Here is a 22733-nt window from a genome sequence, read left to right on the forward strand (position 1 = left end):
CCGAGCCCTGAGGAGCAAACAAGGCCGGGGACCACTTCTCCTTTCCGCTCCTGCTTCAGGGCCAAGTGCAGGGCTCTGCACCCGGAGTCTCAGCCAGTGCCCGGTAACAACCTTCACTCAGAGGCAAAGGCGACAGAGAAACCGGGCCAGGCTTCTCCTACCAATGGAGCCGGCACACCCTGAGCTGCCCTCGCTGCTGGCCTCACCTTTGCTGTTCAGATCCTCCTCATCATCACTGAAGGCCGCTTCTGCATTGTCATAGCAACTCTCATCCTTGTCTGACATGTGGTTGTCCATCTCCATGGAAACTGGCTCCTCAATTTTGACTTGGGAAAGAAAGACAAGGCATTTGATGGCCCCCTGTGTCCTCTAACACGTACCTCGCTTAGAAAAGAGGAGACTGAAGGGCAAGGGAGAGAATAAGGATTTCAGGACCTAAGTGGAATATGAACCCTGGAGGATAAAGGTCTATTCTCCCAGCCCTCCAGGACTTGCACGGGGACCTGCCAGGAATAAAACAGCACAGGCCACGACTCCTCTATGCTCAGCTCAGGATCAGCGAGTAGATAAGACCAAGGACAGTCTTAAGCACTCTTTAATTTAAAGCCAAATTGGGAAGTTTTGCTTGGCTTAACCCCTCCCCCTAAACAAAAAGTGTTTGTGTGTCTAAAATTGGGAGCAAGACTTGAGACCCAACATAACCTTTCACCAAGGCCAGGGCCCTGGCCCGAAAAGAAAAAAGGTGGACAAAGTTAAAGCAAGGTAAACACATTCCATGAACATCTCTGCCTACTGAAGACAGGTTAATAAGAGGAAAAATAGTTAAGAGAGCAAGAGAGATTAGCGCAAGTTAGATAAATTAGATGGAAAGACCCTGGCCCGGCAGCTCCGCTGGTCAGAGAACTGTCCCAATATGCCAAGGTTGTGGGTTCAAACCCCGGTCAGGACACACACAAGAATCAACCAATGAATGCATATATAAGTGGAACAACAAATCGACGTTTCTCTCTCTCTCTCTCTCTCTAAAGATCAGTGAAAAGATTTTTTTTAAATTAGACGGAGAGGGAGAACCTAGGAAGACATGAAAAGGAATCAGAAGAGAAGTAGGGAAGGGAAAATGAATGGACAATGACGGAGGTAGAGCGCTGCACAGGTGTGACCCCTAAACAGGGGCTCTCATCTGAGAGCCCTGAATGTCTCCATCCCTCTTCTGAAGAGGTGACGACATGGGAGGGTCCCTACCTTCCACAGGTGGGCTGGGTGAACTGCAGAACTCAGGAAACTTCTCCCTCAGCATGGCCCGCAGCTCCTTATCCAGTTTAGGGTTGTCAAACAGGGGAGCCAAGTGCCTAACAGGGACCATGAATGAAGATCAACATCAGGGCTCCTCCCTCCTAACTCGCCACGGAGGTACAGGGGTAGGTCTAAGCCCGACCAGTATAACTGGGCTACGGTCAGATCCTGGGAGGGTCCCCAGGGGACAGGGGACGCATCTGAAGCCCTTTGTCATGTGACGGCAGGAGAGACATTTCTCTGAGAGTCAAGAGAACACAGGCCGAGCCTTCTGAGGTGGAGCCAGTACTCCCTGTACCTCTCAGGTAAAGGGTCCAGTCGTATGGCATATCTGCATGTGCCTGACCTGGGGAAAATGGGAAAACAACCTCCCTCTCCCCAGACAGGAGTCCTTACGCAAGACCCGCTTCTCACAATGTGGTTGAGGGAGGAGAAAACACCCTGCCGCACGTGGCCCTCCAGTGGTGGGTAGAAGTTGGGAATGATCTGGAAGGGAAGAAGGGGAGAGCATGAGCACGGGATCTAAAAGGCTGCTTTAAAAAAAAAAAGAAATATATATATATATAGAGAGAGAGAGAGAGAGAGCGCCCCCCCACTGGTATAGTTCAGTGGTAGAGCATTGATCCATGAACCAGGAGGTCAAAGTTCGATTCCCAGTCAGGGCACATGCCCAGGTTACTGGCTCAATCCCCAGTGGGGGGGCGTGCAGGAGGCAGCCGATCAATGTTTTTCTCTCACAGATGTTTCGTTTCTCTCTCTCTCTCTCAAATCAATTTTTAGAAATACATTATTTTTTAAATTAAAAAAAAAAAGGACTGTTTCAGGAATTTCCCGGTCATCCTTGCACAGGACCCTGCTAATCTCTGTATTGTTCCAATTGCAGTGTATGTGCTGCTGAGAGAGCACAGGACTGGTTTTGACTGGGCCACTGAGAGTATGGCTGCAGAAAGGGCTGGATGCTCCTGGCCGTTCCAGGCTGCTAAAGTGGGAACCATACTGGACCGGCTGCTCCTCAAGGAGACTAGAGTCTATGTTAGGTCATCGTCCCTGAGGATGGGAAACCTCATGGAAACGTGGAAAGACCCAACTGGAGACGGTGGGAATTCATTAACTCGGGGGACGGGACCTACAACCACTTCTGCTCCCCCAGGCAAGGGGCACTGGGAGGACCTATTCACTGACCTAGGAGGTTGGAGGGGACACACACTTAGCGGCTCGGCCAGGCAGGAGGAGAAAAGGGGCAACGGCACTTACACGGCACATGAAGTCCAGGAGTGTGGCAGTGATGGCCGGGTGGGGCTTCATGGAGTGATGCATGACCAGGATGGCTGGCTCTGGAGAACGTGGAATTAAAGGGACCCCATATCGAGGGTCTGTTCTTAGCTCCATAAACCGAATGATCAATATATATGAATGGTTCCAGAGAGCTATCCCTGCCCCCTAGTCCCACTGAGCAGGTCCAAAAGCACACAACCCCCCAAAACAGCTGGCAGACCTCATCTCCCCTCTTATCCCCAGTACTCAGCTTGGAGGAAAGAGGTAGCAGGAGAGGAAAAGCGGGATGTGGTGCAGCCCTTTCCTCTGCAGAGACCCCCCCCCCCCCCCCCCCCCCCGAAGTCTAAGCATCAGGCTACAGGGAAAAGAGGGTGGAGTACTGCCTGGCCTCATCAAAGCAACTTCTCTTCTAGGTCAAGGGAGCACTGATGAGGAACAACGGAACTGCTCCCAGATAAGCTGCCTCCACGCCACTCGCCCTGACTGATGACTGCTGTCACTGAGGCCCGGGGCTGGGGGAGGGGGGGAGGTGAGGCTGCTGGGTCTCATTCACATACCTATGTTCATAATGCTGTCCTTGTCTGGGCTAAAGAACAGCCAGTCGTAAAACAAAGCCAGCTTGGCGTTAGAGGCAGCGACATTTGACTAGAAGAGAGAGGGGAAAAGGAGGGCTAGTTTCATCAACCAGCTCCCTTCCCTTTAGGAGCCCAAGACAGATTCCAGGGCTCACAATACTGACCCATCTAGGAAAATTCAGTTCCTAGTGAGACAGAATGGAACCCCCACGGGGGTGAGGGACACCAAGTCTGTATATGAGTGTGAGTGAGTCCCTTACGGTCTCAGCAACCAGGGCTGAGGCTCAGTGTGGGGTCTCACATACCCAGAAGCACACCCCTGACCCCATAAGGGAAGACACCTGGGCTGGGAGTCCCTGGTCACTCGTGAGCTGAGACAGCACGAGTCTGAGCCCTTGCTGGACACACCAGGCACATTCCTAAGGGAAAGACCCTAGGAATAGCCTGCTGTTATATCTGAATCAGCACATTCCAAGGATACAGTCAGATGGGGGAGCAGGAGCCCTGTCAGAAGAGGTCAGAGGGCAACTAGACGCCAGGGAGCAGAGGGTTTCCCACCCTTGGCATGGGAGGGAAATGCTGGGGAGGAGATGGCTCCATTGCGAATTCACTACTTCTGGAGAAGAGAAGTATCCAAAGCTGATGCCAAAGGCATGGAAGTGAGTGTGTGAGGATCACAGCTCGGGATCTGAGCAAGAACAGTCATCCGTGGTTTCTGGAAGAAGCAATGCCTAGAAACCCAGGCCTGGGGACTGGCACTAAAGGCACAGGTGAACCTGTTTAACCCCAAGCCCAGATGGGAAATAATGAGCGCAAGGAAATTTCTCGGGACATGAAGGGAGGGGGTGCCAAGACTGAGACATTCATGAGAGCAAACGAGGGCCCTTAGGGGTCAGGGGGCTCGGAGAGTCAGGAAGAAGCATGGATATATGGGGAACGTGAGGGAGGGGGGACTCTTTGCCACCCAACAGCCTCCATGGTCCAGCCTCTCACCGTGCATGTTGTCAGCAGCCAACCAATGATGGCCCACCGGGGCAGGATGTCTGAACTCAGCACTTCATTAGAAGGGTGGACAACCCCACAGATGTAGCGAATGAGGTCACAGCGCAGAGACTGACTGTCGGGGGTTGACAGGTACTGGCGCTGGAACCAATCCTGGTATCGCTTTTGTTGACCAAACCGCACCTGGTGGCAGGACATTGGAAAAGAAACGTGGAAGGGAAGGTGAGGTCTCTGGGCAGAGGAAAATGAGCACCATTCAACTCTAGGCTGGAGCCAGACCTCAATTTCTTCCCACAATTTATTAATCAACTAATACTGTCTCTCAAGTCTCCCCTCCTTGATTAAAAAAAAAAAAAATGCTGAAAGTCACAGACCAGTGGTGCATTCGTTCTTGCCACTGACCTGATGTCACATTACCTGCAACTACCGCCCGATTTTGGCTCCTCCTCCTGTACTGGTTCCTGATTCTGCAGTCATAGCATAATCTTTTTTTTTTTTTTCATAAGTATAATCTTTTATTTTCTTGAGTTACTTGTGAACAGGAAGCAATGCCCCTTCAGAACCAGAGCTGAGCCTCTGCACTGCTCGGCACTGACTAAAAGCTGACACTAAAGGACTTAACAGGGTAATTATCCAAGGTACATACAACCTCCAAACCTTCTTGCAGTTAAGTCCTTCCCCCAAACAGGTTATGAACAGCAACACTAATTAAGAAGAAAGACCTGGTTTTCCTCTTCTATTTCCCAAATTCAACCAAAACAGAGAGTAGAAGGGTTAAAGGGGGGGAAAAAAAAACCAACATCTAGACCAACATTGTCCAACAGAACTGTCTGCAATGGTGGTAGTTATTGAACACTTAAAATGTAGCTCCTGCAACCAAGGTCCTGAAGGGTTAATTTTACTTAGTTTTAACTATTTAAATCGCAGCACATGGCTAGTGGCTACCACAGGGGACAGCACAGATCAAGACGGCTCTCCCAGATGACCCGGCAAGCTGAGCGCTGGCTGCGCAGTTGCTCCCTGACACCAGGCTGGCTGCAGAGGAGCGGCTGTCTGGAGATTCTGTTAGAAATACAGATTCTTCAGATTCTCTGGGAGGGTGGGTTCCTGGAAGATGTATTTTTCAGATGCTCCTCAAGCAATTCTGCCATAAGTCAGCCATGTTTGGAAACCAAAAGACCAGGGCTCTCTTCCTGAGAGCTCGTGGTTCACCCAGAGGAACAGTGGGTTTTCCCGAACGAACATCCTCACTTTTCCCTTTTATAGCACATTTCACACTATTCAGTTACATTATTTGTTTACAATGATTAGTTTAATGACACTTCAGATAGACACGAGCTGGAATTGTCTCTCTTATTCAGCATGTATCCCAGTTCTTAGTGCCAGGCCCAGTGCCAGGCAGATCAGGGGCACCCACTTGACCACGTTCCACTGGTCAGTGACAGACCGGCAGGCTGGAGGAAGGAGCCTCGCTAGTGTCTGCCCCGTCTCCTGCTGCAGTAGGCGAGCTTACCCGGGAGGTCATGAAGAGCAGCTTCGTCTCCATGTCTGGGGTTAGACGGCAGGCTAGGAATTTTCGGGATGTCCTTGACTGAAGAAGCTGCAGGATACCTGAACCAAGCGTAGAAGGGAAGAGAAAAACGAGAAGCTTGAGGACTAGAATGGAAGGCAGGTGGGGAACCTGGACCAAGGACTGCTGGCCAATGGTCTTACTCACGGGGAAATTCTAAGATAAGACCAGAGCACAGGTGCAAGTGGGGGTTCTAACCAGCATCTGTATATTCCGCTCCAGTGAACCACCATCCCCACAACCCAGACATATTCATTCTCTTCTACTGGCCACCCAGAGCCCGCTACTCACATTATTCCAGTTGGCATCATGTGGATGGTTAGGGGGGAATACGGGAAACCCTCGCCTCTCCTCCTGCTCTTGACGGTCCCATCACTGGGCCCCGGGATCAGTGTGGTGGTGTGGCATAAGCATGAGCCTGAGTCAGACAGACTTGGATCCCGATCCTGCCTCTGACACTTACTAGCTGTGTGGCCTTGAGCAAATTACTTTATCTCCTTGAATCTAACTTTCTTTATCCGTAAATATGGAAAGTAGAACATCCATCTTACCGGATGTCCTAAAGATTAAATGAGTTAATATAGGGTGTCCCCCAAAAAATGTGTAAACGCTTTAACAGCTGATAGCTCACTTAAATTTCACTCCTTTTCAGCTTTAACTGATCTGAAATAATGGGTGAAACCAGACTAAGCTTTGAACAAAGAAAATTTATCCTACCATGCCATGTCACTAAACTTTTTTTTTTTAAATATATTTTATTGATTTCTTTACAGAGAGGAAGGGAGAGGGATAGAGAGTTAGAAACATCGATCAGCTGCCTCCTGCACACACCCTACTGGGGATGTGCTCGCAACCAAGGTACATGCCCTTGACCGGAATCGAACCTGGGACCCTTGAGTCCGCAGGCTGACGCTCTACCCACTGAGCCAAACCGGTTAGGGCTTCCACTAGACTTTTTTATGGGGATACATAAAAGATAAAGTTTACAGTACAAAACCAGCAACAGTCAATGAATTGAAGGCACACAAATATCGAATGAAATGATTCTTGATGTTTGCGATTCCATTGCTTCAAGTTATCAGCAGTGTCTAGACCAGACGGTCATCAATTTGAAAACAGGCGTTGACAAAAAAAATTGTTCATTTCTGTAGATTCTTTTAAATTTTGAAACTGAGCTGTATGTTAATAAACAGCGACTTCATACTCATTCAAAGTGTGTATATATTTTCTGAGACACCCTGTATACATGTGCCTGGCACACTCAATACATGTTCAATGTAAGAGCTGCACCCTGCGCACCTCTAATGCGGCTCCCGACTCTCCAGGTCCTAACCGACTGTCTTCATGGCAGGTGTGTATGCACACACACGTGTGGTAGAGGTGGGGCGGGGAGCAAAGCTGTACAGTTATAGTTTAGAGCAGCCGTGGGCAAACTACGGCCCGCGGGCCGGATCAGGCCCGTTTGAAATGAATAAAACTAAAAAAAAAAAAAAAGACCGTACCCTTTGATGTAATGATGTTTACTTTGAATTTATATTAGTTCACACAAACACTCCATCCATGCTTTTGTTCCAGCCCTCCGGTCCAGTTTAAGAACCCATTGTGGCCCTCGAGTCAAAAAGTTTGCCCACCCCTGGTTTAGACCACAAGCAGGAACTCGGGAAGGAGAAGGGACATGGGAAGGACCGTGTCAGAGGAGGCGCACGGAGCTACTCTCCCTCCCCCAAGAGGATTTTGACCAGCTGGATCCTTGGAATTCAGAGACAATACTGCTCCTGGGAGGCGCCTTCTCTTACAGGACTCATTCCAGCGCCTTTGCTGACTCAGTCTCACGAGCTGACCTCTGACTCCCCCGCTGGACTCAGTGAAGCTGGAAAGGGGTCATCAGCTCACCCCCTGGGCCAAACAGCTGCCGGGAGGGGGAGGAGCAGGGTCCCAGTGCTGTTTCACTTTTCTTAGGAGCAACGACAGCTGGGGCCTGTCGAGCAGGGCTATGTCCTGTAGCCCTGCCATTCCCTTATCCAGCTGCACTTGGCAGAGCCTGCTTGGTCCCAAGCTTCCTCTGTCTGACTGCCAAAGCCTCTCCTACACACGAAACTCTGCCCTCTTGATTCAAGCAGTACATACATACTGACCTCCCACCTCTCCTGGACAGCATGCCCAGCCCTTACTCACCTGTGAACTGAGGACTCAGGGCCTGGGGGTTATGGATAATATCTTTCCAAAGCAGTTCAAATTCTGGTATCCTGGCAACATTCTGAAGTAGTCTTACGAGGTCCCGGCCAATCATCAAACATTCCATGAACTTGATGGGGTGAGGGGTTACAGATAGGAAAAAGAATAAAAACATGGATTGTTTACCTGCTGCAGAGGGGGCAAAGGAACAACATGTTCCAGGGAGGAAATGGAGGAGGGCTGAAGGGATTATATGATTTCCTCTGGAACGAAGGACTGGCTCCTAGCTGCTCAGGGGAAGAGAGCTCGAAGTTGGGGACTGATGTCAAGGATGAGAGGTTACTAGAAACTGCTGGAACCCTTTTGGCTTTCATATTAATCTCTTGCCTTCTCCTCCCAGAACTGTTTCCATCCAGGTCAAGAGAGACTGAAATTCTAAAAGGATAGGACTGGCAAATTGAGCCCCACACACCTCACCCCAAAACTCACTTGCTCAACAGAACAAAGGAATGATCTATATCTGTGCTGCCCAAAATACTCCTCATTAGCCACAATTAGCACTTGAAATGTGGCTAATTCAACTAAGGAATCAATTTAAAATTTTTATCTAATTTTAATTTAAATCACCACATGTGGCTAGAGCAGCGGTTCTCAACCTGTGGGTCGCGACCCTTTGGCAGTCGAACTACCCTTTCACAGGGGTCGCCTAAGACCATCCTGCATATCAGATATTTACATTACGATTCATAACAGTAGCAACATTACAGTTATGAAGTAGCAACGAAAATAATTTTATGGTTGGGTCACAACATGAGGAGCTGTATTTAAAGGGCCAAAAGGTTGAGAACCAATGGGCTAGACTAGAGGCTACCACATTAGAAAGCATAGCCTTAGAATCATTCAATCTTGGGAGATATGCTAGTGGGCAATTCACAATCCCACCTGATCAGGCAATTACCCAGCGAGGTAGGTGTGGGGGATAGCAGTGAGCACACAAGAACAGCTTGTGTCTGTGGTATACAAGTGCCCACGAAGCTGACCAGGAAAATCCCTAGGATGCCAGAGTAGCAGGCAGCATTTCTAGGAACTAGGGCCATCCCACACTGATTCCCCTACCCTTTCACCTTCATCCGTCTTAGAATGACGAAAAAAAACAGCAGATTTTGAACTACCGCCATCACTCCAACATGACATCTCTGGCCCCGGTCACGGTATAAAACCCACACACAGAGGTGTCCTGTCCTGGTTTCCCTTCCCCGTACCATCCTGTCCTCACCCGTTCCCGGAGCAGCGAGATGCAGAAGTCCACCTCCTTCTGACGCAGGGCCTGAAGCTGGGCGGTGCCGTGGTGGTCGACAATGAGGCGGAGGTATGTGTAAACCGTCATGGCAATGAGGATGCTGCTCTTTAACACCCACTCCCTGCAGGGAGGGAAGACAATGGCAGCTGCACGCTGTCTGCACCTGTCCACCCTCCCAATTCCCCCCATACTTGGCTCCAGGATCTTAGAAATGTCTGATGATTAGCACTAGAAGTAGGTTCTTTGATTCCTTGACTGCTCGTTCATACTGTCATTATCTAGGACTATCAATTGGCAAAGGTGGGGACAACGTCCTACTACTCTACCAGGTGTCCAATACAGATAAATGCTGATGAAAGCAATTTCTCTCTACCATGTAACTACCTAGATCCCAATAAAATAATTTTGTTTGTTGACTCACTCCCTCAAACATTTACTGAGTGCCTCTCATGTGCCAAACATGTGTGAGGTACTAGGGACAGAGATAAGCCATAGCTTCTATCCAACTCAGATATGGGGAAAACATTTGTAAGTCTCCCTAATTCGATGGGCCTCTGGGGATAACTAAGACCCTTTGAGAACCCTGGAGGTTTCAGAACACACTGTTTGAGCCCTTCCATCATGCTCCATTAACCACCCACCACGCCACAAACCCTTCCCTGGCGCGAGCTCTTCTTTCTCTCCACTGATTCCATTCCCAAACGAGTCACCTGCCCTAAATCACAAGCTGAAAAGGAGAACTTCATTTTGGATAGCAAAGCCTATTTTCCTAGGAGTTTTAGACTTTCTCTGGGGAAAAGAAGGTAATGAAAGAATTGTGTGCTCTAAAAGGGGTAGGAAGACGCAGTGGGGAGATTCCAAAAACTCCATTGCTGTCTCAAAGTGCCAAAATCAGGGAGCTGTCTTCTCCAAGCAACTAGTTTGTAACAGCTCTGGCACCCCTGCTGGAAGGAGAGAAGCAGAGGAAGACAGGGAGTTTAATTAATCCAACCAGGCAACATCCTGATTCCGGAAAAGTGCTACAGCCACCTAATTAAGAGACTCTGGCCTTTCCCTTGCACAGAATGAAAGCAGCAGCCAAGGGCACTGGGGAGGGTGCCCCTCCCCGCCTGCTACCTTTTAACTCCACAGCCTGGGAGGGAGGGAGGGAGGGAGAGGGTGTGGAAGAGGACACCGCACCAAAGGATGTGTTTTGGAGGACAGAAAGGGTAGGACCCTCATCTGACACTTGTATACTGAGACTGCACTCTAATTGCCTAAATGAGGGAAACTGAGTTGTTTTTTTAATATGGGTAGTTTTTTGATAACTCTGCTGTCCTTTCTTTATTTTTTAAAATATATATTTTTAATGATTTTAGAGAGAAGGGAGAGGGAGAGAGAGAGATAAAAACATCAATGATGAAAGAGAATCATTGATTGGCTGCCTCCTGCATGGCCCCTCTTGGGGATGAGCCCACAACCCAGCATGTGCCCCTGACCGAAATGGAATCTGGGACCCTTCAGTCTGCAGGCCTCTCTATCCACTGAGTCAAACCAGCGAGGGCAGAAACTGAGCTTTAAGGTATGGAAATGGGAGATATCTTGCATTGGGAACAAAATGAGAAAAATTACTTTTTAGGAAAGTTGCTAACAGAAGTAAGAGAAAGAAAGGGAGTCCCTCTGACCAGGACACAGACATTCTGCAAAGACACCTACGAGAAGCAGAGGCCTGGTGAGAAATGGCTAGGGTCTCGTGTGCTGTGCCGATGGTACCAATAATGATGGAGGAAGTGACTTGTCACAGCTGCGGGTGCACGTCTGTGCCCAGGGCACTAGGTGGCACTGCACAGCTGACCTGGCACAGCTCTCAAGCTTGGGCAGAGCATAGAACACAGCCTTCTCTTTCAGAAGTGAATGAGGGAGGAGGTCCACGGATACTAGGAAATAGTAGGAAATATGGGTGCTATTAGCCCTCTCAATTATTTGACTACTATGGTGTCCTCACCCTGAAACAGACACTGAAATCAAGGAGGACTGAGGCCACAGGACCAAGAGGAAGGCCTCAGCCATGGAATAGCCCTCATAATATTTCTGATCCTTTACTTGATGGGGAAGGGAAAGAATCAGTGAGAAAACACAATATGCCCCCCTTATGCCCGCTCTACCACTTGAGCCTCCAAGCCCTTTATGCAAACTCTAGCAGCGGTTCTCAACCTGTGGGTCGCGACCCCTTCACAGAGGTCGCCTAAGACCACCGGAAAACACATATATAATTACATATTGTTTTTGTGATTAATCACTATGCTTTAATTATGTTCAATTTGTAACAATGAAATTGGGGGTCACCACAACATGAGGAACGGTATTAAAGGGTCGCGGCATTAGGAAGGTTGAGAACCACTTCTAGCGGGTCTCGATGATCTCCTCACTCCCCCTCTCCCATGCTACTTCAACAACAACAACAAGAGTATGGGTTGGATGGAAAGTTTTGGAAGAGAGAAAAGGGGTACCTGCCAGGCCTGGGTATTTGGCTGGCCCCATTCTGCTGAGCTCATTCTCCCCCGCTCCCCACAAAGATAAACATTCCAAAGAGGTCTAGATCAAAAATAAACCCTTATCAGATGAAACTAGTTTTTCCTGGGCTCTGAGATATTTCAGCAAAGACCTCCTTTCCCACTCCTTCATCCCTTTGGGCATATCATGGCATTAATTCCTTCGCCTGCCACCAATGGAATTGCTTCTCCCTCCCCTGCCTTAGTCTCTAACCTAAGGTGTCTGGGTCACCTAACAGTCTTCATACACTCCTTTCATCCCATTTCCCACACTTGAAACCAACAAGGCCATCTCTGGCTCTCTCCCCACCCTTCATGGTAGACTCTACCTCTGCTCCGTCAGGATATCCAGAACACTTTCTGCCAACCAGATATTTTTTGCCGTAATATCCCCACCTAATCAAAAGGGAGAAAAGAGAATCAGAATGATTCTAATTAGCTACTCAGATACACAATACATTGCGTCACCTGTCCCACTGGTCCATCCCTGTTATCCATCACTGATGTTCTGAGTCTTGGGAAACTGCCTTTTGTTCTGTGAGGCTTTAAAGTTTCCTCCTTTACCTCCAGAGAGAAGGGAAGGGAAGGTTCTGGATTTTTCCAGAAACTAGAGCTGCAACTTTTCCAAAGATTAGCATTTGGAGTGGGAATGTCTGGGAAGGACACCAGGAATGTCTGGGAAGGACACCATGGTTGGAAAGAAAGGAAGACATCTCAGATAGGGCCTGAGAGGTGCCGGGGGCTGGGAACAGTAGCAGTCCAGAATGTGTACGTCCCACATCCTGTGTCAGGCTCATGACGGGCCAAAGGTTTCTTATTTCCAGGTATCAGTCCGCAGGGCTTGCTAAGGAACTTCTTGGGGCAGAATTAATATGCAGCAGCGCCAGACTAAAGTCTAAGGATGAGAAGTGAGGACTGAGAGTGCCTAACAGGGAAGAAAGTGCCAGGAGCGTGGATAAAAATACCCTGCACAACGCTATGTCTTGCCCCAGGTCCCAATTTAAAAATTCAATGTTCACACAGTCACACATCACATAAATTAAGGCTTACAGACATCAAAACAGGAGCATCAGTGTTACATAAAATCCTAAAGAAAGAAACGAAGAACCAACGGGCACTGGTGAAGGAGAGGCAGGCTCCTTTTTAAACAAACACATGCGATCTTGCAGAAGTGGCACAGGCAGGCCTCTTGGATATTCAGTGGCTTAGACAGATATCACCAATGCCAAGAAGATAAAAAAAACACCTAAATGTCAGGGTCTGTTCTGTGACATGGTTTGTCCCTCAAACTGGCCCTAATCAGATGTCATCATTATTAGGGAGCAAGTACACAGAACATGGGGGTGGAGCCAAGGAAGATGTCTGCTTCTGAAAGCATAATGTGATGGGAACAAATTATTGGCCCTCACTTCTCTCCCCATTCCTTCCAGATCCTTCCAGATCCAATACCCCATAAACCCCAGTATGCATTTCACTGATTATTGATGAGACTGAGCACCTTCTCATGTCTACTGACTATTGGCTTGACTGGCTAAAATAGGTCAACTATCCTATGTCAGGCCTGAGTTTGGCAGGAAGAAAAATGAGGCAAGACTTATTGATTCAAAAGGCGCCCCGGGACTTTTCAATTTCTTCTTCAACATATGTGGCCAGAAGACGCCTTCCTCAGAAGGAGAGTCTAAATGACCCAGAAATGGAGTCCCTGAGGCACGCAATCATTCTCCATTGCCTGGTGCAGTCTCTGGGCTCCTCTCCTTTCTTCTTTACGCTCTTGCCATCAAACTCACCAGCAATCTGCTTCATGAATGTCATGCATACACCATCAGCTCCCAGAACCCCACTCTTCACTAGTTCCCGTACCAACCACACCAACTAAAGGAGAAAGGAAAAAACAGATGAAGAGAAGGGCCTATGAATTGGAGAAATGGGCTCATCCAATAACATTACAACTCAGGTGTACAAAGGTGGGGGTATGTTACTCCCGATTCCTCCTCTGTTCAGTCTTTGAGCTGCATCTCTTTTCTTTCTGGCCTTACCTGAGTTCGGCAGGTGTCCTGCAACTTCAAGTACTTCTCCATAAGTATCTGGTTGATTTTATTCAAGACGATATTCATGCCGTCACGAGTCACCAGAGCCAAGTCCCGGTAACACTGAGAAGAGAGTTTTGTAAGCAGCCAGCAAGCTGAGGATCCACTCCTGACCCCACCCACAGGGGGCCCCCTGGCCTGTTCAACTTAACACCAATATGAGTAGCAATGAAGGACTTTCCACTCTGCACGCTAACCTATCCCTTGCTCCATCACATGGAGTGGGGTGGGGGGGGGGGCAGACTGAGCTATTCTCTAATAAAGCAGAAAAGCCTGCTCAGAAAGGCTCCCTGTCCCCCCACCTCCCTTCTTAGGAAATGTCACACTGTTTGATGCCACACGCTGAGCAAAACCAGGTGGAGGCCATCTGCTTTTCATCTGCCAGTAAAAAGGTCACCACAGAATGGGTTTGGTTGAACAGGCCAGAAAGGATCACAAAGAAGTTTTGAAGCCTGTACTGACCCAGCCAGAAGAAGCAAAGGGATAGGAGTATTAAAGGAAGAGGATCCAGGGACCTGGGCCCCAGAAAGAAAGGGCGAAACTAAACTGAATTTCCTTAACTCCGTGTCTTCCTTTTCTCTGGGCTGCCCTTGGCTTCTGCCAAGTATTGAAAAAGGAGGGGTCCTTATGCATACCCACCCCTGGGGGAGCTGAGGGGGGCATGCCGATTTCCTCTGGGAGTTCTTGCTTCCCTTCCCCCTGGAGCTTTTCTCACCCGGTCTCTCTGGAGACCAGACTCCTGGAGGAATACCTTAGGGGACCTCATTAGCGACCTTCTTGGCCTGCTGAGTTCTCTGCTGCCAGGGTCTGAGCACAAAGGGTAAAATTAGGTAGGCAGCTTTCCACGACCTTGGAAGGCTGGCATCAACCATAATAGCAATTATAACAGCAATGATAATGCATTGGCATCATGTGCCAAGTTGTATCATATACATATTATTGCATTTGAATTACATAACAACCCTTTGAAATAGTACTATTTATTATCTCTGTGTTTACGGGTGAGAAAACAGGCATAGAGAGGTTAAAATAATTTGACCCATGTAACATAAGAGATAAGAGGAAGAACCAGGATTCAAGTCTAGACAGTCCAATTGTAGAATCCATGCTCTTAACCACCCCTGTACCACTGTGAGAAATCACTAAAAGAAGAGGCTGCTGGGATGGAAATAAGAATTTATGGTGGTTCTGAGACTGCTAGGTTTTTAAACTCTTTCATCCTAAGTAGTCAAAAGAGGAGTACTCAAGACCAGCTGCTCCCTGGCCTTGGAGTGACTGGGGACTCCTAAGAGATTAGCTACTGTCGCTTCCTCTTGTCTCTAGTGTCCTTAAGTCAAACTAATTAATATAATGAAAATACCAACACTTAGGGAATCCCACATGTGCCACAAATGTTTCATACCCAAAGGAAAACCTTATTATTCTCTGACTCCATCTGAGGTGAAGGCAGGGAGATCAAAAGTATAAGCAAGGGAACAAGGAAGAGATAAAAGGATCCAGTGAACTATTGCCAAGGTGAGGTCATAAATGTTGGTAGTAGAGCCTGGAGCCTCCCCCCGAGATGTGAGCCACAGAATGCAGAGAGGATGAGGGAGGCAGAAGAAAACCAGAGAAGAGCCCTCCTGTCTATTCAAACGAAAGCAGAAATGTAGAATAGACCCAGAACAGGGAAGGAAGAGTCTCTGAGGAGACACAGGGTCAGATGAAGGAAGCAGATACTGTCTGCCTAATTCCATGCTCCAGCTGGGACCTTAACAACCACCACTGCTAGTCACACATGGCAGCTGGGTACCAGGAGTATCATCTTTCTGATGCTGCCAGTTTTCTCACCAACCTCTGTACCAGTTTGCTGACTGGCTTGGAAAACAAATAGAGGGGGAGAGGGAGGACTCAGTAGGCAACAGAGAAGAGAAGGAGAGTCTCAAGAGAAAGGAAAGGTGACAGGATGGTCGCACATCGGTCCTGGGTCTGTCGAGGCAGATATTCCATCCAGCCCCGGCCCTCACAGCCCCCAACTTCCTGGAGCTGCCTGCTTAGGGAACTGTATCTAGACCAAGAACTGCCAGGGCCGGAGTCCTTGACCCCTTGGTGAAGAGAGATCTTGGCATTGATGTTAGACCCCTCTTTTTATCTACTGACTGCCAGCGCCTTCACGGAAGGCAAGGCCTCTCCTTTAGCCTCTCTTCTTACCAGAGTCCTTCAGCCAGGCCCACTCCCAGCTATTCAGTTCAGACATCAAATAGGAAATAAATAAAGTCAAAGAATATAAACATTCCTAAGAGTTGCCAAGAGAGCAGACGTAAATTAAGAAGGTACATCTGGAACAAAATCCACCCCATGCAGATTCTACTCTCCACCAATACCTGATCTGTTTTCTCTTCAACTGAGTTCTCGGGTTCAATCCACCCACTTAGAAGTCTCAGAGAGCTGGCCCTAACTCTGAACCTGCCTGCCAGCACTGACACAGGCTCCTCACCTCACGCTCCCAGAGCAAATTTCTCATGTGTTCAAGACTTAGTTTCTACTACCACGTTCTCCATTATCCCTGTGAAGATGCAGGAACAACGGAATCCCCAATCCATCCTTAGGTTTCTGTTCCAGAGACAGAATTAACCCAAATAAACCCTTAGAAAACACTCCCCTTGTTTTAAGCTAAAGCCTGAAACAATGCATGAGGATCAGTTCTCATCAGTAACCCCCACCTAAAACTTCTGCAGGACAGAAGTATTTCACAACATAATCGACCTTTTAGGGAGAAGGATCAAAGCACAATGGGGGAGACGTCACTAACTCCTCCACCATAACCTGACCTGGCTCAAGGACTCTGAATGAGTCACTGATGGTGCCTCACTTGCTAAAACTGTATCCTCCTATTTCCCCATCTTTACCCGCTTTGTCTGAAGAGGCCCGACCTGGGGCCTGTCCGCGTAGGAAGATCCCAGGTAAAGGATTTACTTAGAAACCTTTAGCATGTGAACATAATCCTGATGTATCTGGCAACCAGCAGTGAGACCCAGGGTGAGGGCCTGGGCCACCCCCAGAGGGCTACTGTAGGGCACAAAGAAGACAAGGTACTCTTGTCCCTTGCTGGGTCTGGATGGCCAAATTCACAACATAATAAGCTTTCATAACGCAGAGTCCTGAGGCCTCTCACTGCCAGGTCAGACAAAGAACCAGAAATACTCCACACACCCTGCTCCCTTGAGTGATGTTTACTAATATATACCCTCGCTGATTCAGAGCCCATCTGAAACAAATGAAAAAACAGCAGGCCCAGCTGGTGTGGCTCAGTGGTTGAGCGTCGACCTATGAACTAGGAGGTCACGGTTCAATTCCCGGTCAGGGCACATGTCCGGGTTTCAGGCTCAATCCTCAGGGTGAGGTGTGCAGGAGGCAGCCAATCAATGATTCTCTATCATCATTGATGTTTCTATCTCTCTCTCTCCTTTCCTCTCTGAAATCAATAAAAAAATCTTTAAAAAACAAAAAACAACAACAAAAAAAAAACAGCGGGCAAAATGACTTTGCATTAAGATGATTAAATGATATTTTAATTGTATTTATGAAACCCACACAAGAAAAAATTAAACCTCAACCCCAATCCCTACACACCCAACTTTGCCAATAATTTCTTTAAAATAGAAGGGCTGCCTGGCCGGGTTGTTCAGTTGTTTAGTGTCATCACTATATGCCAAGGTTTTGGGTTCAGTCCCCGGTAAGAACACATACAATAATCAACCAATGAATGCATAAATAAGTGGAACAACAAATCAATGTTTCTCTCTGTGTTTGTTTCTCTCCCTCCCCCCCCCTCTAATATTAATCAATCAATACATAATAAAATAAAATAGAGGGGCTAGACTTGATCATATCAATCACTGTTTAACACCACCAACTTGGCAATATTCATGTGTTTCCAAGGATCTTAATGACGAATTCAGTATGAAAATGAAATGCCAATTTAACTCAACAAGGTCCCAGCCCAGAAATGGCCTGTGAAACCAAGGACTTGTGAATACTTGCTGCCCCACCCTCCCAACAAGCATACCAGACCCTCCTCCAGCTGGCACCAGAAGAGTACAAATACACCTGGTTGCCATGCCCATAAATTCTTCTCCTGAGGTTAATTCAAGCAGCTATGCCAGGGGACCTGGCATCCTGTCTTTGTCCCTAGGGATGATTTTTCTTTGGTTCTCCTTGAACAAACAATAATGTCTCTGATATCCAGTTAACTTATAGATAAACGGGGAGCAGTTTAGGGAGAAGGGACAAAGCCACCAACCTCATATGGCTTTTTCGAAGGATAAATGAGAACCTGTCTGGATACAGCCTAACACAACACTGGGCACAGGGCATGTCTGCCTTTTTCCACACTCCCCTTGCTCAGGGAAGGGCCGTGAGAATATTAAATTCTCCCACTCTAAGTTTTTCTCTGTTAGCAGCATATAGTTAATGCCAGATATCAGACATAAACTTCTAAACCAACATGCCAAGACACAAAGGACACAGAATTGCTGGAAAGGGGAAATGTGAAGAGGTAAAAGACAGAATTCTGCTCCTTTATTATAGAAAGAACAGAATCCAAAGAGATCATCCTGTCCAGTCCCTCACCTCAAGGAAGGATCCCACTTAAACCATTCCACATAAAGAAGGCTCTGTGAAAACCCCAGACTAGTTTTCATATAGTATTCCTCAGGAAGTCTAACTCTAGTTAGTCCATTACATTATTACTGTGTCAATCATCTAACATCCAGCTATCTAATTTAAATCCGACCTGCTGCAACCTCAAGCCTGCTTTCTGTTCACCTGCCAGTGATAGAACCTGAAAACTACAGATTATGCGCTTCTGGGGAAGAACTCTCCTGGTTACAGTTGTTCTATTCTCTAGCTTACACCCCAAGTCTTTTAGCCTTGAGTAGTGAACCTAAAATGTGAAGCCTTTTATATGCTTTTCACTCTCACAACTGCCTTTTAGCTTCAGAATCTAGAGACAGAGAAGGGACTTTAGTCAGAGAGTGGCAAATTCACGGAGCGTAAAAAACTACATTTAGAGCTCTGCCCACAGTGTCTGGCACTATGCCATGAAGCCATATCCATGTTCCACCGTATTCTCAGATCGTATCTGAGGAGGGTCTGTGGATCCAGAGCAGGGCATCTTACCTTCTGGGCTTGAGTAGGTTCAGTGAGGACAAGAGTAAAGAGACCCAGGCAGATTTCCTCATGTTGGGGGGGGCCTTTGCATACCTGGGATCAGAGGAAGAAAAAACAATAGCTGTCACTCACAGGAGAAAAGTTCTCGAGCACAGTTTCTCCCAGAAAACTTGGGACTCGTAGGCAACCTGCAAAGGAGAATCATCAACTCTTAAATCTGAGGATTCCTTCTCCTAACAGTGATGGGGCATCTGTTCTAGAGGCGAGGTGGAGGGAAAGGATAGATCTTATTGCTTTTCTCCAAGGCTTGATGCAGACCAGGGGCAGAAAATTAAGTGTTTAAAATGGAAAAAAAAAACAAATCCTCCTCCACTTCCCAGACCTTAACAGCCTTCAGCAGAGCAGGAGCTGCAAACAGTCATGGAGTAGCACAAATCATTGAACCTCTGACATTTGTAAGATAAAGACATAATGACAATTAAAAAAATAATAACAAAATAAATATAAGTAGGTAATACTTACAGGGCGTTCACTATGTACCATTTTTCTAAGTCCTTCATGTGTACTATTTATAATATTTTTTCAACGCCACAGATTAGCACATGTGAAAGAATGGTTTACAAAGAAAAAAGTCACTATGGGACTATGAGTTATTATTTAAAGTTGTTATTTAAAGATGCCGAAGGGCCCAGTGCGGCTCAGTGGTTGAGCATCAACCTATGAACCAGGAGGTCAGAGTTCATTCTGAGCCAGGGCACAAACCTGGGTTGCTGGCTTGATCCCCAGTAGGGGGTGTGCAGGAGGCAGCCAATCAATCATGCTCTGTCATCATTGATGTTTCTTTCTCTCCCTCTCCCTTCCTCTCTGAAATCAATAAAAAAAATATATATATATTTATTTATTTTAAAAGATGCCTAAGGCTCCAAGAAATGAACTCCCACAAGCAAGAAAGAGGAGTTGGAAGCCTGGTTTGGGGAGCCAAGACACTGACTTCAGTTCCCTAATTCCCACCACTTAAGTCTTTCCATCTTTCTGGTCATGTCTCAGAGCTTTCAAATACGCACAAGTGGACAAGGGGAGAGAGCATTATACTCACGTAGGCATTGAGGGCATCATTGGCCTCTCTCTCTGAGACACCAGTAGTCATCGATGTCACAATGCTCATACATCTTTCCAACCTCTGTGAATGAGAAAAATTAACAGTGAAATACTTCTGGCCCAAAAACGTTTTAGAAATTCCAACATCATTATGTCTCTAGAGCTAACTACCATCACTATGGGTATAATCAGCAAAATCCAGAATGTGGAGAACATGACACGTGACCTGATTTCTTTCACACGTAAACTGCAAGGATAAAGTCCTGCCTGGGTGGCTCAGTAGGCTGGAGCAAAAAAACGTTGCAGGCTTGATTCCTAGTCAGAGTGCACATACCTAGGTTGCAGGTTTGATCCCGCTGGGGCGCATACGGGAGGCAACTGACCAATGTTTCTCTCTCTCTAAAAATCATTAAAAACAGGCCTAGCCAGTTTGGTTCAGTGGATAGAGCATCCGCCTGTAGACTGAAAGATTCCAGGTTCGATTCCAGTCACCAGGTTGTGGGCTCAATCTCCAGTAGGGGGCGTGCAGGAGGCAGCAGATCAATGATTCTCATCATTGATGTTTCTATCTCTTTCTCCCTCTCCCTTTCTCTCTGAAATAAATAAATTTATATTTAAAAAAAGAAAATTAAAAATAAATAAATAAATAAAAATCATTGAAAACAAATCCTTGGGTGAGGATTAAAAATAGAACACTTTGCCCTAACCGGTTTGGCGGTTTGGCTCAGTGGATAGAGCGTCGGCCTGTGGACTAAAGGGTCCCAGGTTCGATTCCAGTCAAGGGCATGTACCTTGGTTGCGGGCACATCCCCAGTAGGGGGTGTGCAGGAGGCAGCTGATCGGATGTTTCTCTCTTATCAATGTTTCTAACTCTATCCCTCTCCCTTCCTCTCTGTAAAAAATCAATAAAATATATTTTTTAAAAAATAGAACACTTTTTTAAAAAAGCAAATGTGGCAACTGTTAATTATTGGCGAATCTTAGTGAACAATATATAAGAGTTCTATGTGTTATAATTTTTCTCTAAGCTTGAAATTATTTTAAAAGTTATTAAAAAATTAAAAAGACACAGCAAGAGAATGCAAAGTGTGGTCCTTTTCTGATTCCTGATATGAACAAACCAATTATAAAAAGAATTTATGAGACAAGAGAACTTTGAGCACTAAATATTTTATTATATTAAGGAATTATTAACATTTTAGGTGTTATTGTGGCTATTTTTTAAGTCCTTCTCTCATAGGTATATATATGTGTGTGTATATATATATATACATATATATATATATACACACACACATATACATATATATATATGAACTACAGATGAAATTATATCTTGGATTCGCTTCAAAATAATCCAGATAGACTGGGGGAGATAAAACAAGATTGCCATATGCTAATAAGTACTGAAGCAGAGTGATGGCTACATGGAAATTATACTATTCTCTCTACTTTTTTGTTTGAAATGTCCCCCCCGCCACCACCACCCCAAAAAAGTTAAAAACAAAACTTTAAAATGAGTGTGAGGAAAAGAAAAGGACTAATGGAGAACAAAAGCCAACCTAAAACCTGCTGGGCCTCTAGTCAAAGGTGGGGATGGCTGCATTAAAGCCCACTCAGGAGCCACTCTGGTTTCAAAGGGCAGCTCTCGTACATGACATGTGCTCAACATCCTAGGAGAGCTTAGTCACTGATCCTTGTTCCAAAGCAGCATGTAAGACTAAATACTGAGAAAATATATCCATGTTAAGTCAGTGGGTCTCTTCGTCATCACCACCTAAACTACTTCCTGAGTCTTTTATCTTGATTAACCCAAAAACTTTTTAAGAAAAATCACTTCCCAATCCCCAGTGATAAAGATGCTGGGAAAACAGGGACAAAGGCTGGCAATTTACTTCCCGATCCTAGAGGTCATCACAAAACATCTTGTTGAGAACTGGTTGTACTGCAGCATGGTGAGGAACCAACAAATCAGGACAATGGGAAAGAGGCCTGAAGACAATCCTCCTTTGACAGTCAACCCTAAGAGGATAGGGTGGCACAGGGTAGAACTGAGTGTTAAGGCAAGGAGCTCCCACAGCCACAAAACTTCAATCTAAAATAGGCCCAAAGCCACTCAGGTTTGAAGGTATTATAACTCCACTCTCCATCACCAGGCCTATCCCTCAAATGAGGTCAGATCACTGTGTTCAGCCTTAATCAACAGCACCTGGGTACTTGTGAAAAGGAGCTGTGAGAGCACATGAAAGCTGGGCCGTGACTCTCACAACCCACCTCACCCACAAGCTCTGAGATTCATCATCACCTGGTCTAGCTCCTGGGTAAGGGGAGGGAAGGAAGACCTTCAGGTTGGATTTTCTCTTCTTAAATCTTATCCCTCTCCACCCAAGGTAGTCATCAATGACCGCAGCATCTCACCTACAGGTAGGTCCAGTGGGTAGGTCCAAACTATTTTTGCTGACAGCTCTGGGGGGAACTGTTCACCCAGCAGTGGTCAGTTCTGCGGCCCCTTGAGTGCGGCTCTTCCACAAAATACCACGCGCATGTACAGTGCGATTGAAACTTCATGTCTACACTCAAGGGGCCAAAGAGCCGCATGTGCCTCGCGAGCCGCAGTTTGCCGGCCACTGGCCTAGGGTAACAAGCAGAATCAAAGTGGAGGAAGATGAGACACAA

The 22733-nt window shown here is 46.8% G+C and overlaps 1 protein-coding gene and 1 non-coding gene across 2 annotated transcripts in view; both read right to left on the reverse strand.

Annotated features, from left to right (window-relative positions):
• Nucleotides 1-22733, reverse strand: part of INTS3 (integrator complex subunit 3) — a 38117-nt gene that overhangs the window by 10433 nt on the left and 4951 nt on the right. The window contains exons 2-15 of the mRNA XM_006095143.3: nt 20056-20139; nt 18969-19052; nt 13758-13871; nt 13509-13593; nt 12051-12117; nt 9167-9311; nt 7891-8020; nt 5659-5756; nt 4137-4328; nt 3126-3213; nt 2548-2627; nt 1697-1779; nt 1243-1349; nt 207-326 (exon numbers count right to left, since the gene is read on the reverse strand). Of these exons, the coding sequence (XP_006095205.1) occupies nt 207-326; nt 1243-1349; nt 1697-1779; nt 2548-2627; nt 3126-3213; nt 4137-4328; nt 5659-5756; nt 7891-8020; nt 9167-9311; nt 12051-12117; nt 13509-13593; nt 13758-13871; nt 18969-19052; nt 20056-20139 (1477 nt within the window). The remainder of the gene's footprint in view (nt 1-206; nt 327-1242; nt 1350-1696; nt 1780-2547; nt 2628-3125; nt 3214-4136; nt 4329-5658; nt 5757-7890; nt 8021-9166; nt 9312-12050; nt 12118-13508; nt 13594-13757; nt 13872-18968; nt 19053-20055; nt 20140-22733) is intronic.
• On the reverse strand, nt 2098-2199 carry LOC111827329. Its single transcript, XR_002830842.1, has one exon. It is a non-coding gene; the product is annotated as a U6 spliceosomal RNA (small nuclear RNA).

The sequence above is a fragment of the Myotis lucifugus genome, unplaced genomic scaffold (assembly GCF_000147115.1).
Source record: "Myotis lucifugus unplaced genomic scaffold, Myoluc2.0 scaffold_151, whole genome shotgun sequence".
NCBI lineage: Eukaryota > Metazoa > Chordata > Mammalia > Chiroptera > Vespertilionidae > Myotis > Myotis lucifugus.